This window comes from Paramisgurnus dabryanus, chromosome 24, assembly GCF_030506205.2.
Source record: "Paramisgurnus dabryanus chromosome 24, PD_genome_1.1, whole genome shotgun sequence".
NCBI classification, from domain to species: Eukaryota; Metazoa; Chordata; class Actinopteri; order Cypriniformes; family Cobitidae; genus Paramisgurnus; species Paramisgurnus dabryanus.
Window position 1 is genome coordinate 16,149,153 of NC_133360.1, and position 13,901 is coordinate 16,163,053.

The 13,901-nt window shown below is 38.1% G+C and overlaps 1 protein-coding gene across 3 annotated transcripts in view; it reads right to left on the minus strand.

Moving 5' to 3' along the window:
* Positions 1-535: 535 nt before the first annotated feature.
* Positions 536-13,901, minus strand: part of ap3d1 (adaptor related protein complex 3 subunit delta 1) — a 35,028-nt gene continuing 21,662 nt past the window's right edge. For 2 of the 3 annotated variants that reach the window (XM_065247011.1, XM_065247002.1), the window contains 10 exons: positions 11,682-11,735; positions 10,297-10,398; positions 9,919-10,074; positions 5,809-5,856; positions 4,838-5,027; positions 4,645-4,733; positions 4,482-4,567; positions 3,735-3,856; positions 3,567-3,646; positions 536-3,265 (listed from right to left, as the gene is read on the minus strand). In XM_065247011.1, the coding sequence (XP_065103083.1) occupies positions 3,170-3,265; positions 3,567-3,646; positions 3,735-3,856; positions 4,482-4,567; positions 4,645-4,733; positions 4,838-5,027; positions 5,809-5,856; positions 9,919-10,074; positions 10,297-10,398; positions 11,682-11,735 (1,023 nt within the window). In that variant the 3' untranslated portion in view covers positions 536-3,169. The remainder of the gene's footprint in view (positions 3,266-3,566; positions 3,647-3,734; positions 3,857-4,481; positions 4,568-4,644; positions 4,734-4,837; positions 5,028-5,808; positions 5,857-9,918; positions 10,075-10,296; positions 10,399-11,681; positions 11,736-13,901) is intronic. The other variant, XM_065247022.1, reaches the window with a different exon arrangement.

Here is a 13,901-nt window from a genome sequence, read left to right on the forward strand (position 1 = left end):
AAAACCATGGCATCCACAAATTAAGCTAGAGGAACCATAGTGTAACCATGACTGTTGTAAAACTGTGGTTATATAAATGCTAATCACCAGCCAAAAAGCATGGCTACAACACTTTTACTACAATAAAACCATAAATAATTTTCCCAGTGACAGGTAGACTAATTTAGATCAGTGTTTTTCTACCAGGAGTGCGAAATCCACTAGAGGGCCTGAACAAATTTCCAAAGAGGGCGGTTTCAGGACAGGTCTTACCCAAGTCCCAGACTAAAATGCATGTTTGAGCTGCCTTCATTTAAAAACACAGTGTACTGACATATCTTAACATATATCAGTGCCATTGTTTTAGTAAAGTTTGTCTGCAAACACTGCTTAAATATCCCAAAACAAACTAAGGCCTAGTCCTGGATCAATCTATACCCTACCCGGGAAACCACCCCAAAATAATTTAAAAAGCCAAAACAAGCATTAAAGTTCAACAAGTAAAAATCAAGACATTTCTTAGTGTATGGCTATTTTTATAACAAGTGTACATGTGTCTGGTTATGCAAAGCTATTTTATTGTGTAGAAATTGAGATTGTTGTGGACAAGATATGGGGGGCCATGAAGATACATAGATGTATACACTACCTGTTGTTCGATCATAGATCCATCATACAAGAACTATATTAGCTTCACATATTCAGTCTATCAAATCCAATACAGTTCAATGTACATGAGAATAACACTTCAACGTTGTCAGGTAAACAAAACAGATGATTTGTGGCCCATTGCATTGTAACGATTGAATATATGGAATAAGTTGTTCACACATGAATATAAACAGGAATCATCTGAAGTCATTAAAATAGATGCAAACATAAACATTTGAATATACATTATATGTATGAATTTATTGGTACACACACAAACTACAGTGTCCTTTCTGAACTCTTAAATGCACTTCTCAAGAATGGTAGGAGAAAACTATCGGCCATTCATTTTGCTCATTTATTCATCTTAAAACATTATATTACATCAGACAGTCTGAAAATTCATATGAAGGAGTCGGACAGTACCGTCAAACAAAGAGCAATGAGAGGTTACTTAATGAAAAGCCAAATCCAGCAATATCTGCACTACAACTTGCCAGAGAGAAAACCTTATTAGATTAGCTGGGCCACTTCACTTAATCACATTTAATGGCTAAGAATTCATATCTATACGGACCCCCTAAATTTCTGCTTTTTGAGACACCCCCCTCCCAAACCCCCTGTATTGATATATGTATATAATAATTTAATGCAAATTCTTAAAAACATTCCAAGACATTTTTTAAAGTACTCATAACAAATAAAAACCATGTATAATGGTGAAGCTAACATCAATGTAAAAAAGTAAAAGGAATGGTAAGGACTTTTTCTATGCAAGTGTTTATGTATTAATAAAATAAAAAAAATAGGCAAGGGAAAATGACATTCCTACCATGCATGTAATAAATCTGAATGTGACTTGTAACACGGTTGCTATATCGATTTAATCTTTACAGAAACTGTCAATCACTACAGAAGTGTTTATCTTCCAGAAACATCCTTATAACTTGATATTCAGTCAATTCTTGAAGCAGTTTGATGGCAAACACTTGCAAGTTACCCTCTTTGGTTGCAACCTTACAACAGAGCGCTACAGCGTGCTGGATCAGACAGGATATATATACTTACAGCATGTGCCTGAATTAGTCAGTACAATTTCAGTAGTGTGAAAAAAGGCATTAAACAGCTTTAAAAAAAGAAGCGACTGATTGCAATTGCCAAATGTACAAGATGGCAGTCAGAAAGCTGACAAACACATGAATCGGGAGTTTGGGTGATGTCTAAGCCACAAAGGCATTTGGTAGAAGTGATACAGACTGAGCAAGTGCACGTTTTACAGATGTTCCCTTTACAGTATAATTTTCCTATATAAGTCATATATAAGAAACAGAACAGGGAACCTATATATATATATATATATATATATATATATATATATATATATATATATATATATATATATATATATATATATATATATAACACTGTCCAGAGAAAACATACAGAGATACTTCTGTGCGATAAATGGAATTATAAAGGAACATTTGGGGTTGAATTTAAGTTTATGTTCATGTACTGTATATCTATGGTTGCTGTTGATGGCCACAGATAGGAATTCAGACATGATTTGTCTTAGAGCTTAACAAGAAAATTCCTTTATTGACAGGGAAATCCTTTAGGAGTCCATTTAATTGGATCCATAGAGAAAATGCAAGAATAACTGGACCAACATGACAGGCATGAAGTCAATGTGTTATTTATTTGACTGTTTATTAACTGCCATAATCCTGAGCAAGATGGTAGTGTGCAGTTATACTGAATTATATGCTATCGTAGTTAGTGATGTAGTAACTCACATTATCAAAACTGTGCCTGGATTGTTCTTAAATCAGCACAAGAATACAAATAGTAATGGGCCATGACACTGTCTTGGCTTGCACACTGTGGAACAAGTGTGGTATTAGAGTGCAACCCTGTGTTCCTGTACTTACTAGCGTGCATATAAATGAAAATTAGTGAAGTTGGGTGTGAGGTTGGTGCTCAGGGGCAGTTCAAAGAGTGGGATTTCTGGCATGACCCAGTCCTGTAAGACACGTAACACACACACACACATTCTCTACAAAACTGGCAAGAAGCAAACACGCTGATGTTTAATGCTGAGAAAGGCGCTGATGGAATTCAGGACAGAAAAAAAACGACAACAAACAACAATGCAAAACGAAGAAAAAACACAACTTGAGCATTGATGAGCAATCCAGTTCTTAGGATCAATGTCATGAACCGTTAAGACAATGAAAGAATGTCAGAGGGAGCAAAACGCGTCATGACGTATTCATTGCGAGAAGCCGCCGAGGAAAACGGTGCGGGATGAAGCATAAGATCAGATAAGAGGAATGCCGAAGTCAAGAAGGGAAATGAAAATCAGTGACAGGCAAGAGATGGACTTGAAATTTACGAAAAACAACAGAATAAGAGATCCAATAAATACAGAGGAAGTTCAGAGGAGGGAACACAAGTCTAAGCTTGTGTTTTTTTATCCAGGAGGCTGCAGTGGGATTTAGGGGGTTTTCAGGTTGGTGACACGTCTTCTCAGACTCGATCAGCATTTTGAGAAGGTCTCCTTGATTTCATCCAGCAAGTTCCCCAGCAGAGATGGCTCGTCACACTTGGCGTCGATGGAGACGGTCTGATCAGCCTGGTTTGAGGAAGGGTGAGATATAGCAAGTTGGACAAAGTTGGTATAGATTTCTGTATCTATTACATTATATGCTTTTATCTAAAAGCATTCAGGCTATACATTTATCATTATGTGTGTTTTTCCTTGAAATCGAACCCATGACCTTTGCATTGCTTATGCTATGCTCTATCAATTGATACAATCATACACTGTGTCTTTTTAATTCACAATACATGTATTGATGTTCCCTAAAGAACTGTAAATTTACTCAATTTCCATCCCTAAACAAATTCCACACGCTCATCTGAGACCAACTTACGGTTTTGACCAGCAAACAGACATGGTGACCCTGGATCGACCTGCTGTACATGGAGGCGCAGGAGTCGATCCTCTCCACAACTGCAACACATGAAGCAAAAAGAGGTGATTTAAACATCTCAGGTTTTGAAACATTGCATATACTCTAATATTTGCCAAGTCAATGTACCAGAGAAGTGATGGTAGAAACAGATCCTGGCCAGCAGGTGATGGAAGGGCATGTTGATTCCCTCCAGCCGTAAAGAGCTCCCCTTCAGGTCGCCAGACTCCAAAAGCTTAGCGTATGCATCACTGACAAACAAAAGTCATGTATGCTGTATCAGATACCAGAATCAAATAAAATCTGTTACCAATAAAAGTGAAGCTAATGGATTTTTCTGCCATCACCCATACTCCATGGGTCAAACCTAGGGTTAAAGGTGCAAAGTGGGACTTTGAGATATAATATACATAACTATTTTATCAGTGGTGTATAAAGACCTTACATAATAAACTTTATTGTTTTTATTACCAAAATAAGCAGTTTTTATTTACATACACCGCTGGTCTCCTTACATGAAAGTCACATTCATGTTTCTACAGTAGCCCTAAACAGGCAAACTGCTCTACAAAGCGTGTTTTGGAGGGGTGAGCTGTTGGCTGCAATTTAAAAATGATGCTAAAAGTCCCACATTGTAGCCCAGAATGTGAGATATTTCTGAAAGAGAATTGATTGGGTGGCAAAAAGGGGGAATTTTCATAGCAGAGTGATGGCAGACCTTCATGCCAGTTTGCCCAGGATTGTGAAGGACTGTTTTTTTCCTAAGGCGGATTTACATGTTGGCCAAACCTTTCTTTTCAAATCTTTTGATAGCCATGGTTGTAAACAGATATTTTGTCATTGCTAAACAGTAACTGTCAGCTTGCATGGCCTCACCTGTAGCATGGAGTTGTGATCAAGTATGATGTGCATGTAAAGTGCAGTTTGAAGTCCAGTTTCTCGTGAGTGGAGGAGTCATCCGTCTAAACCAGAAAACATCAATCAGATCAACAGTTCTGCACACCTTAGAAATTCATGTGTTTGTGTGCGACATTCGAACCTTAACTATAAAGGTGAGTGTTCCCTTTAACTTCTGGGGCATGACGATACTCTGCACTGTGAAAACGAATCGCGCCTCATTTGACACCCCTGGAAAAAAAAATCACGCATATCAGGAACCATTCATTTAAATCAAACCAAAACCTGAAAAAATCCACTCAGAAGGTCAAATTTGTTTCTGATGTGTTTCTGACCTGGTGGCAGTTGAAAGGGGACGGTAAGGCCGTCGTGGGGTCCGGCTCCCTCAGGCCGTTGCAGTTTAGAGTTGAGGGAATCCAGCACGTTGAACTCCATGGACTTGAGGAAGCTGTCGCATTTGTTCTCGAAGATGACCGACACCACAACTTGACTCTCGTCCTGGTGGTTTCCCTGGATATCGTACACCTGCAGGTGAGGAAAACAAATTAGCAGACAGAAATGATTAAGGATACCAAAGCGTGCAGATCACATCGACACCAGCTCTAGAAACACCAGAGGAAATTGGCAAAATGCATTACAAAGAGTCAGAAAATCGGGTGGTCAGAAACAACGCATCTCACTTTACATCTAACAAAGAGCTCAAAGGCAAACAGATCTTCTCAGACGTACAGCAATCACAGTTTAGTTAAAGTAGATGCCATATTTAAAATGACATTCATGCACCAAAGACTGTGCCACAGACATCTAAGAAGGCTTCAACTATTTTTTTCTGCATTATTTGTACATGCCCTGCTAATATTATCACTAGCACCACCATTAACAAATACAAAAAACACACCCTCCTTATTGTTGAGTCTCTTTAGGCCAGCCTAGTTTTCACAGCTGTTGTTTTCTGAAGTATTTTCCCCACTGTAGACAATATTATGTGTGACATACTAACCAGAGCTCAAAGACCTGCTTTCGTCTGTGTCAAATTAAATAATGGCATTTACTCCGACTAAAGTGTACATCACAGCAACTTAATAGCAATATTGCAATGGTTACCTGATCAGCATCTTCCTTCATCTTAATACACACATGCAGACACAAATAAGAGAGCAATAACTCATTCAAAAAATGATCACTTAAATCAATAAGCGAGCTGAATACACCAATCAACATCCATGTTTCAGCATTGCAAAGTCTCAATTAGAGCCTAAGTACAGGAGATAAACACCCAACTTGTGTGTGTATAAATCACACTTACCATCTTGATGTAGGAGTTCTCGGCCAGCAGAGAGTAGTTTGACATGGGCTGAAACAAGACAGAGTTTAATAAGTACAAGACAACCTCATTTTTAAAAGTTTAATATAAACAGCAATGGAAAACCAGATATGATAGAATTATAAATGTCTCGGCCACAACGTTTTCCCTGATTGTCTTATTATTGTTTGATAATCTGGTGGACAAAACAGTTGCAAGGTAGGACTGGTCAGTAATGCTTTTAAAACCACTTTTACACAGAGTTGTTCCTAGAAAATTGCCACAGAATTGCCACAGTGCCTTCTGTTTGAACACAAACACGTCCTGGGATCGATCCCGTAATGAGGACCTAGTAAAATTGTTGGGATCAGTCCCGGAACGCGCCCAGTGTGAAGAAAAAGCAGGAACGATATCATAAGGGGTGTGTTGTAGTGACACATCTGTCGTCCCAATGACATATTTATCGTGCAACTCTTTGACCGGGGGTTTTATATACAGATCAACATTATTGACGCAGAGAATGAAGCAGAGATCAGGGAGCTCCATACTATCCATGCTAAGATGAGATTGTTTGGCAAAGTACACGCTGCGCTTTATGATCGATTCAGAAAAAAATGTGCTAGCGTTATCTCAACACAAAAATCGCAGATACTTAGCAAACTTAAACGCTGCGGAAAATATTACAAGAATACAATACACTGTAAAAAAGTTGATTCAACTTAAAATGTAAGTTACCAGGTCTCTTTAAATAATAAAAAAAAAATTAGTTGAGACAATATTTAAAAAAAATTTGAGTCAACTAATATTTTTAAGTCAAATCAACTCAAAATTTTAAGGCAACAAAGTAACTTACTTTTTTAAGTTGAACTAACAAATAATTTTTTACCTTATTTTCTCGACTATAAGTTGCTCCGGAGTATATTGGTGGGTACTGGGTACACACCACAAGATTTTTTACATCTTATAAGATTTTCAAAATGTGATAGACCACAAACATGAGAATAAAAAATCCTAGAATTAACCGTTTGGCTCCTATTGTGTGTGGTGTGTCATGATGTGTCAAAGACAGCACACCATACACAAACAGAGCCTCGACTGTGAACACAGAAAATCTCGCAAAATCTCACGAGACTTCAGAATAAGCATGGCGGACAAATGATTTTCACAGAAAATTCAAGGAACAAAAAGAAAAGGGTTTGCGTGAAGTCGTGGAGACAGCGGGAACACGGTCCATCTCTGCCGTCCACATCAACTTAACTTTGTGCTGTGCCGGTTTCAGAATTGGTGATGACGGTTATGACGTGAGTCAAATGTGACGGTTCGTAACATAACCGTCTGTGGGGGGCGTTTTGCTCGTTTAAATGCTTGTGGATTGACGCGAAAGTGTCATTTTACCATAAAATCATGAATGTGATGCCAAGTGTGTTTTTAACAGTAATGACTTTAAGCAATTTAACAGAAAGCAATGAAATATTTAAAAACACACTGTTGACAGAAGACTGCGCTGTCACTCTCTGCTCAGCATAAATGAATCCTCTCTCATCTATTTTGATAATCTTCAGAGAAACAGATTTAATTGTGTCTATATTAGAGATCGACCGATACTCATTTTTTTAAACCGATACCAATAACAAATATTTGGATGCTTATGTGCCGATAACCGATATGCTGAACCGATTTTTATTTACTGTTATACTTCTGATTTTGACATAATTACAACAACACTACTGAACTGAACAAACCCTTATAATAATAATAATCATCATAACCACTCCCTCTTTGCATACAAAGTAATAAATAGAGGGGTCTGAAAGAGTGAATAATAATATTAATTTAATGAATAATGTAGAAACTATATTCCCAATACATGGACCATTCCAAACACCCCTACCATTTCGTCAGAAATGGACTGATCCAAAGTTTGCGCTTGCGGTTGCCAGGTAACGGAGCGGGAGAGAGAACGTATAGCGGAGTTGGCTGCATGTTGTACATAGTTTATAGAGTAAAACAGGTGGATTAAGTGCCTTTTTTGGGATATAATATCTTTGTCTTGACCAGCAACCTGTAGCCTTCAGCAATCCAACCAATAGTTAGCAAAGAGATTTTACAAATATTATCACTGACTGGAATACTTCATTCAGGAAAGTAGCAAACAAAACGGCTCATATATCATTTAATTTCTTAACTGGTAATGTCATTTGATGTCAGAATAATGAATATTTTGTTGTTATAGCTTATGAAATGGCTGTTGACAGCGCTGTTTATCTATGCATTTACTCATGCATTAACTTTATCAAACTGTGACCGCTTGCGGAGGTAATAAATAATTAATTAATATCCACAGACATTTATTTAGATATTTTAGCAAAATAATGTTTATCTGGCAAATGTTAATATGGTAAATCTTGTTAAAAGTTAGCTACATGTGATGGCTATGCTTCAGCCTTCAACCCCGGTAACTTAAGTGAACAGCAATATGAACGTGATTTTACGATGCTAATGATAAGCATAAATACCATAAAAACTAATTTAATTTAGCGTTTTTAATTCCACAAAGCATTAACTCATGGTTGTTTTATTCATGCAAAGCTACGTCGTTATTGGGACCGGATTTGATGGATCAGCGTGACTCTGTGAGTTCGTCTTTATTCTTGGACAAGCTGCACACACACATTGCTTTTAATAAATCAACTTATTTAACATAACATACATTAATGCACAATAAGATGTGTTATAAATGCCTCATATGCAAAGTAAGTATACTCAAAGACCTTTTAATGAAGTCGCGTCGCCTTCATATTTGCTGTGCACGTTGCTGCTGCTGTGAGGTCCTCTCCTCAGATGCGTTCAGCACGCAATTCTCTCGTTTATCGGTCAATCCGATATTACAAAACCGATATCCGATCATCGGAAAATGCTCAAATATCGGGGAAAATATCGGAAAACAGATATATCGGTCGATCTCTAGTCTATATCTGTCATTACATGGACCAGAATGTGGGTTAAAAAGCGTATTGAAGAGGTTTTGCTCATAAATGCATGTAAAGTAAAGTAATATGAACTTGAGATTTTTATACTGTTATTAAACTGCACAGTATGCGCTGCAAACGCAGCCGACAATGGCCACGCGCGGCAAACGCTCTCCACATACAGTACGCGCTGTTCAGTGCTCACACTTGCGAAGTAAACCAGCGTTTGAATAATCAAGACACTGATTAGCTACTTACTCTACGTTTATTTAAAATTAACAGCAAGACAAGCAGTGAATGTGCTTGGAGAGTTAGTAGATTAGAATGGGAGGATTTGAACTTGAAAAGAGGAGTGTACTGACGCCTTTCCGCGGTTAAAAGAACATCCTTCTTATGGTCATTCATGTTTATTTGATGCTATGAATTAACTAGAAGGAAGAGATGATTTGAAAGGTGAGACTTTGTTTAATATGTTTAATCTCAAAAGTAACCGAAAAGTAACCTGGTCTGTCCTGTATGTCAGCGTGTTGTCAGTGTCTGCTCCGCTCTGTATTTTTCACTGCGTGAGAACATGGTGGGGCGTATAACACAGACTGTTAACAATTGTTTTAAATAGTATTTAAAAATTCTTTATGATAAAAATGTTTTTTTAAATATTTTAATAACACGGTTTTGCCGGTTATAGAGTTCTAATGACGGTGTTCAACTATAACCGTCGGTCTCACGGTTATATAATGACCGTCACAGCCCTGGCTGTGCCATGACTGCTTCCGCTCTCATCATCTCGCTTTATGACTGGATATTGTTTCGTTTCACGTGATAATCTCGAGTGTGCGCGCGTTTGTCCTCGGGTTCCCCCCACATCAGGATTTCTGAACGTCAGAGCCAACCGATCGCGAATCGTAAATATTAAACGCTCCTTGTTTCCTGTCTGCCATTATTGGATAAACCTCAGTAGTCAGGTATGCCTGACCTCAGTAGTCACAACAACAATAATCAGACACACCTGGATTAATCAGTTTGTCCAATAATGGGAGACAGGAAACAAGGAGCTGGCTGAAGTTCAGGAAGTAGGGCAGCTGGGCATAAAGCCTATTGGTTTGTTTGACAGAACAGGGCTGTGACTGGCTGTTTAGAAATTTACCGGGAGAGGCTCCTCCTCCTCCACAGTGCCGTTCTGCACTGAATCTTCTCCTCCATCACCGTGATGATGATGGTGGTGGTGATGTCGCTTCTTTTTCTTCTTCTCTTTCTCCTCTTTTTCTTTCTTCTGCTTTTTCTTCTTGTGTTTGGAGGATTTCTGAACAGATAATAAACAGATGGACAGTTCAATAGAATGCAAAAACTAATACACCATTTCCTACTTTTATTAGAAAAAAGAACAGGTAAATGATCAAAACATTGTAACTAGAGCATAAAATATAATGAACACCACAAAGTTGTAAATTAATGAATGTCAATGTGTTAATGACTAACAAAAATGGCCTGTACAATAAACACAGCACAGATCAGTAGGACCCACCGTGTCCTCTGGTTCTGTGTCTTTGCGCTCATCTGGTTCAGACTCTACAGCGGCTGCAGAGCTTGTCTCTAAAGTAGTGACTGAGGTGGGAGCTGTCACATCCTGTAAACAAACCATTTATTAATACACACAGGCAGACAAGATGATGTTTCTTCTTTTAAACACCTTCCACATAGACTGAATAACGACCGGCTACACTATGAAGCATGCAGGATTACCAATGTGATTAATAATAAAAGGAAAAAAAAACAATTCTGATCAAGTTGATTTAAAGGTGACATAGAATGATTGAACAGAGTATTTATTCTTGTTCTGTGATGTGACATGTAGACAAAACATTTTTTGGGGGGGTCTGTAATGCCTTAGAAGCTTCCTAAAAACCTCTCTCAGATAGCATAGGGTGGGGGATTTTAAACAAGTGGTTTTACACCTATTTGGCTCCCCCTACTGGCTTAACTTGCAATCTCATTACTGATTGGCTGACTTTGCTGCCACTCAAAAAACGTAGCCAATTATTTTAAAGTGGAGGGGCAGTTAGATGCCTGTGATGTCATAAGCATCAGTTTTTCAGATTGGGCCGTTTTCTGGCTGACATTTCTAAAAGAGGAATTTCTATGAGACTAAGATGTTTAGCATGTCTAGCACTTTTTGTATGTTTGTGAATGTGGGTAGACTACCATTATTCAACAAAGACAAGGTAAAAATGTTTTTTCATTCTCTGTCCCCTTTAATGTTGGATCATCACTTTGTGAAAAAAAAGCTATAAAAGGTAACAATTACCCCCGCCCACACGGCCTTGATGACATCACCAAAAATGTAGGTTGTTTTTAGAGGCGGAAAAAGATATTTATATTTGAGAAGAAAAGTATGCAGTGATGAATTATATAGAAAGAAAAACACAAAATGTAAGTTTGATAATACTAAGGAATAAATACAAGTTTTGAACGGTAATAAAGTCAGTAAGGTCTTTTCTCTCTCAGTTGACGTACATTTGGTTCATGTGGCAGAAGGTTGTTTTGTGAGTTTGACTGGAATCACAGGAACTGTCAATAAATTCCTTGCTGTTTATGATGGCACAGATACGAGTGGTTTCAAAGGTGTGATCATTCAAAAGACAAAGTTGTTGGCACATCAGTTATTTATACCTGCGTACGTGCACGCATGCATACCAAATGAAAACAGGCAAACAAAACAAGACAAAATGTGCGAGACCTGTGAAAACCAGTGAAAAGACACGTGAGCCACAAAGAAACTGGCATGTGAGGCACATAGAGAGCCCGGAGGAACACAGGAACAGACCATCATTAAACACAACAGTTAAATGAGAATGACCAGAGGGCAAACAGAGAGCAAAAAACAAAAAGGGAGGGCATGTGGGACCGGACCTGGGCAACGTGGGGAACAGGAGCACTAGAGAGCCAGAAATCCAGATCGGAGGCCTAAAACAGAACAGGATGGGGAAATGAGTCCAGTCCTGTAAAGCTTAAACATAAGCCCAATAATAGGGTTTTCAACTCAGCAAAAGCAAAAATGAAAAAAATATTCAATCACCATGTCTGTTTTAAATATTTTGAATTACAAATGCTGAAATGTATAAATAAATTTGATCATATCAATTGACATTTATGCATTTGGCAGACACTTTTATCCAAAGCAACTTACAGTAAATTCAAGTATGTGTGCACTTGGGAATCGAACCTACAACTTTTGCCCTGCTAATGCAAAGCTCTACCAATTGCGCTACAAGAATATCTATATACACCTGTTTGTAGGCATTTGTACATATAAATTAGTAATAGACCGATATATCGCAGTGGACAATATATCAGCCGATATTTGGCTTTTTTTATTATCGCCATCGGCCAGTAAACAATTTTGTTCCCTAAAATTGTTGTTTGTAATAAAAAGACACTCAAATGTAAAGCCAAAGTCTGATAGAGAGTTAAATGATATATTAGTACTGTATTTTCCAGACTTTAAGTCGCTCCGGAGTATAAGTTGCATCAGTCAAAAAATCGGCATGAAGTGGAAAAAACATATAAGTCGCACTGGACTATAAGTCGCATTTATTTCGAAAATTATTATTCTTTTGGGGGGCATTTTGTTCGTTAAGTCTTTTTCCATTGTCTTTAAGTTAATGTTTTAGTTAACAGTTATTTTCAGGGAAAGGCTACAGGAGCAACATATAGCGCCCTCTTGTGGCTGTAGACGGTATTGTTTTCTTTTGGTTCATGTTAGTCAGTATGAATTAATTTTGACATATAGTCAGGTGTGACTTATAAGTCGCAGGACCAGCCAAACTATGAAAAAGTGCGACCTATAGTCCGGAAAATACGGTATTTACTTCTAATGCTGCGTTTACACCAGCCGTGGTAGAGCAGCAAGCGCAAGTGATTTCAGTGTTAAGTCAATGTGAAGACGCGTTTTACGCAAATTTGCGGCTGACGGCGGAGTTGAAAAATTTGAACTTTGGCGGATTTTCGCACCACGTTAACCAATCAGGAGCTTGCTTGCAGCATGAAGGCTTGATATTGTCCGTGAGCAGTGACCCGGAGCTATACGACACAAGTTCTTATTTCTATAGAGACAGGAATAAAAAGGACCTCGCTTGGAAGAGTGTCAGTGAGGACATTGGGCAACCTGGTAAGTTGTAAATATACATTTCACTTTTGAGTCACGTGACGTTTATCGACCCGCGCTGTTTATTTTCCCCCTATAGTAAGGTGACTAAATACAAACCGGTAACTCTCTCGCTAAATGCACAATCAACATCAGCCATCCTGCAAACAGACAACCGCATAGCACTTGCCCCTCCCACAAGAAGCGGATTTTGCCTCTGACGCACATAAAATGCTTGCGCCTAGTTTGCCGCTTGAACAGTTTGAATGCATTCGCGTTTCAAGAGCGAAGTAGAAAATGCATTCAAACTGTTCAAGCGGCAAACTAGGCTCGGTAGATTTTGACGCCTAAACACGGTTGGTGTAAACACAGCATTAAAATGACATGAAGTGTCGTGAGGTTTCGAATCCACAATACATATGTGTTGTAAATATTTTTCAAGGGAAAATATTATGCATAAGAAATGTTTATTTAGTTTTACCAATTTTCAGTTTGTCTCTGATTTGCAGTTATTACATTTGTGTTATTAATATCTGTATCGTCATTAGCCATAAAAAACCCATATCGACCACTAATATAAATATGCTTCCTTTAGTGGTAAAAACTTGTATGGTTGTGTCTGTGAGATTCTTTGGGTGTCTGCGACATGACACAACTTGTTAAAAGACCGTTATTGAAACTACTGTATTAGCCGCAGCATATAGGCTGTCAATCATAGTAGAAGTGGGCAGGACACCAAGCGAGGCCGAGCCTTCAGACTTTTTAAATCCGAGGATAAAACTGGGTGGAAAATTGTGTAAATAACTTAAATTTGTATGTTTTCGAAAAAAATGTCACAGAGCTGTTTCGGATAAAAATGTCGGCCAAACTCAAATCTAAGTGCATTCAATGTGTCATTTTAACATGGTGATGGAATACTGCACAAATAAATAACAAAGCCACTCAACCGCCTACTGTTTGTGAAGGGAAGCAAATAAGAAGATTTT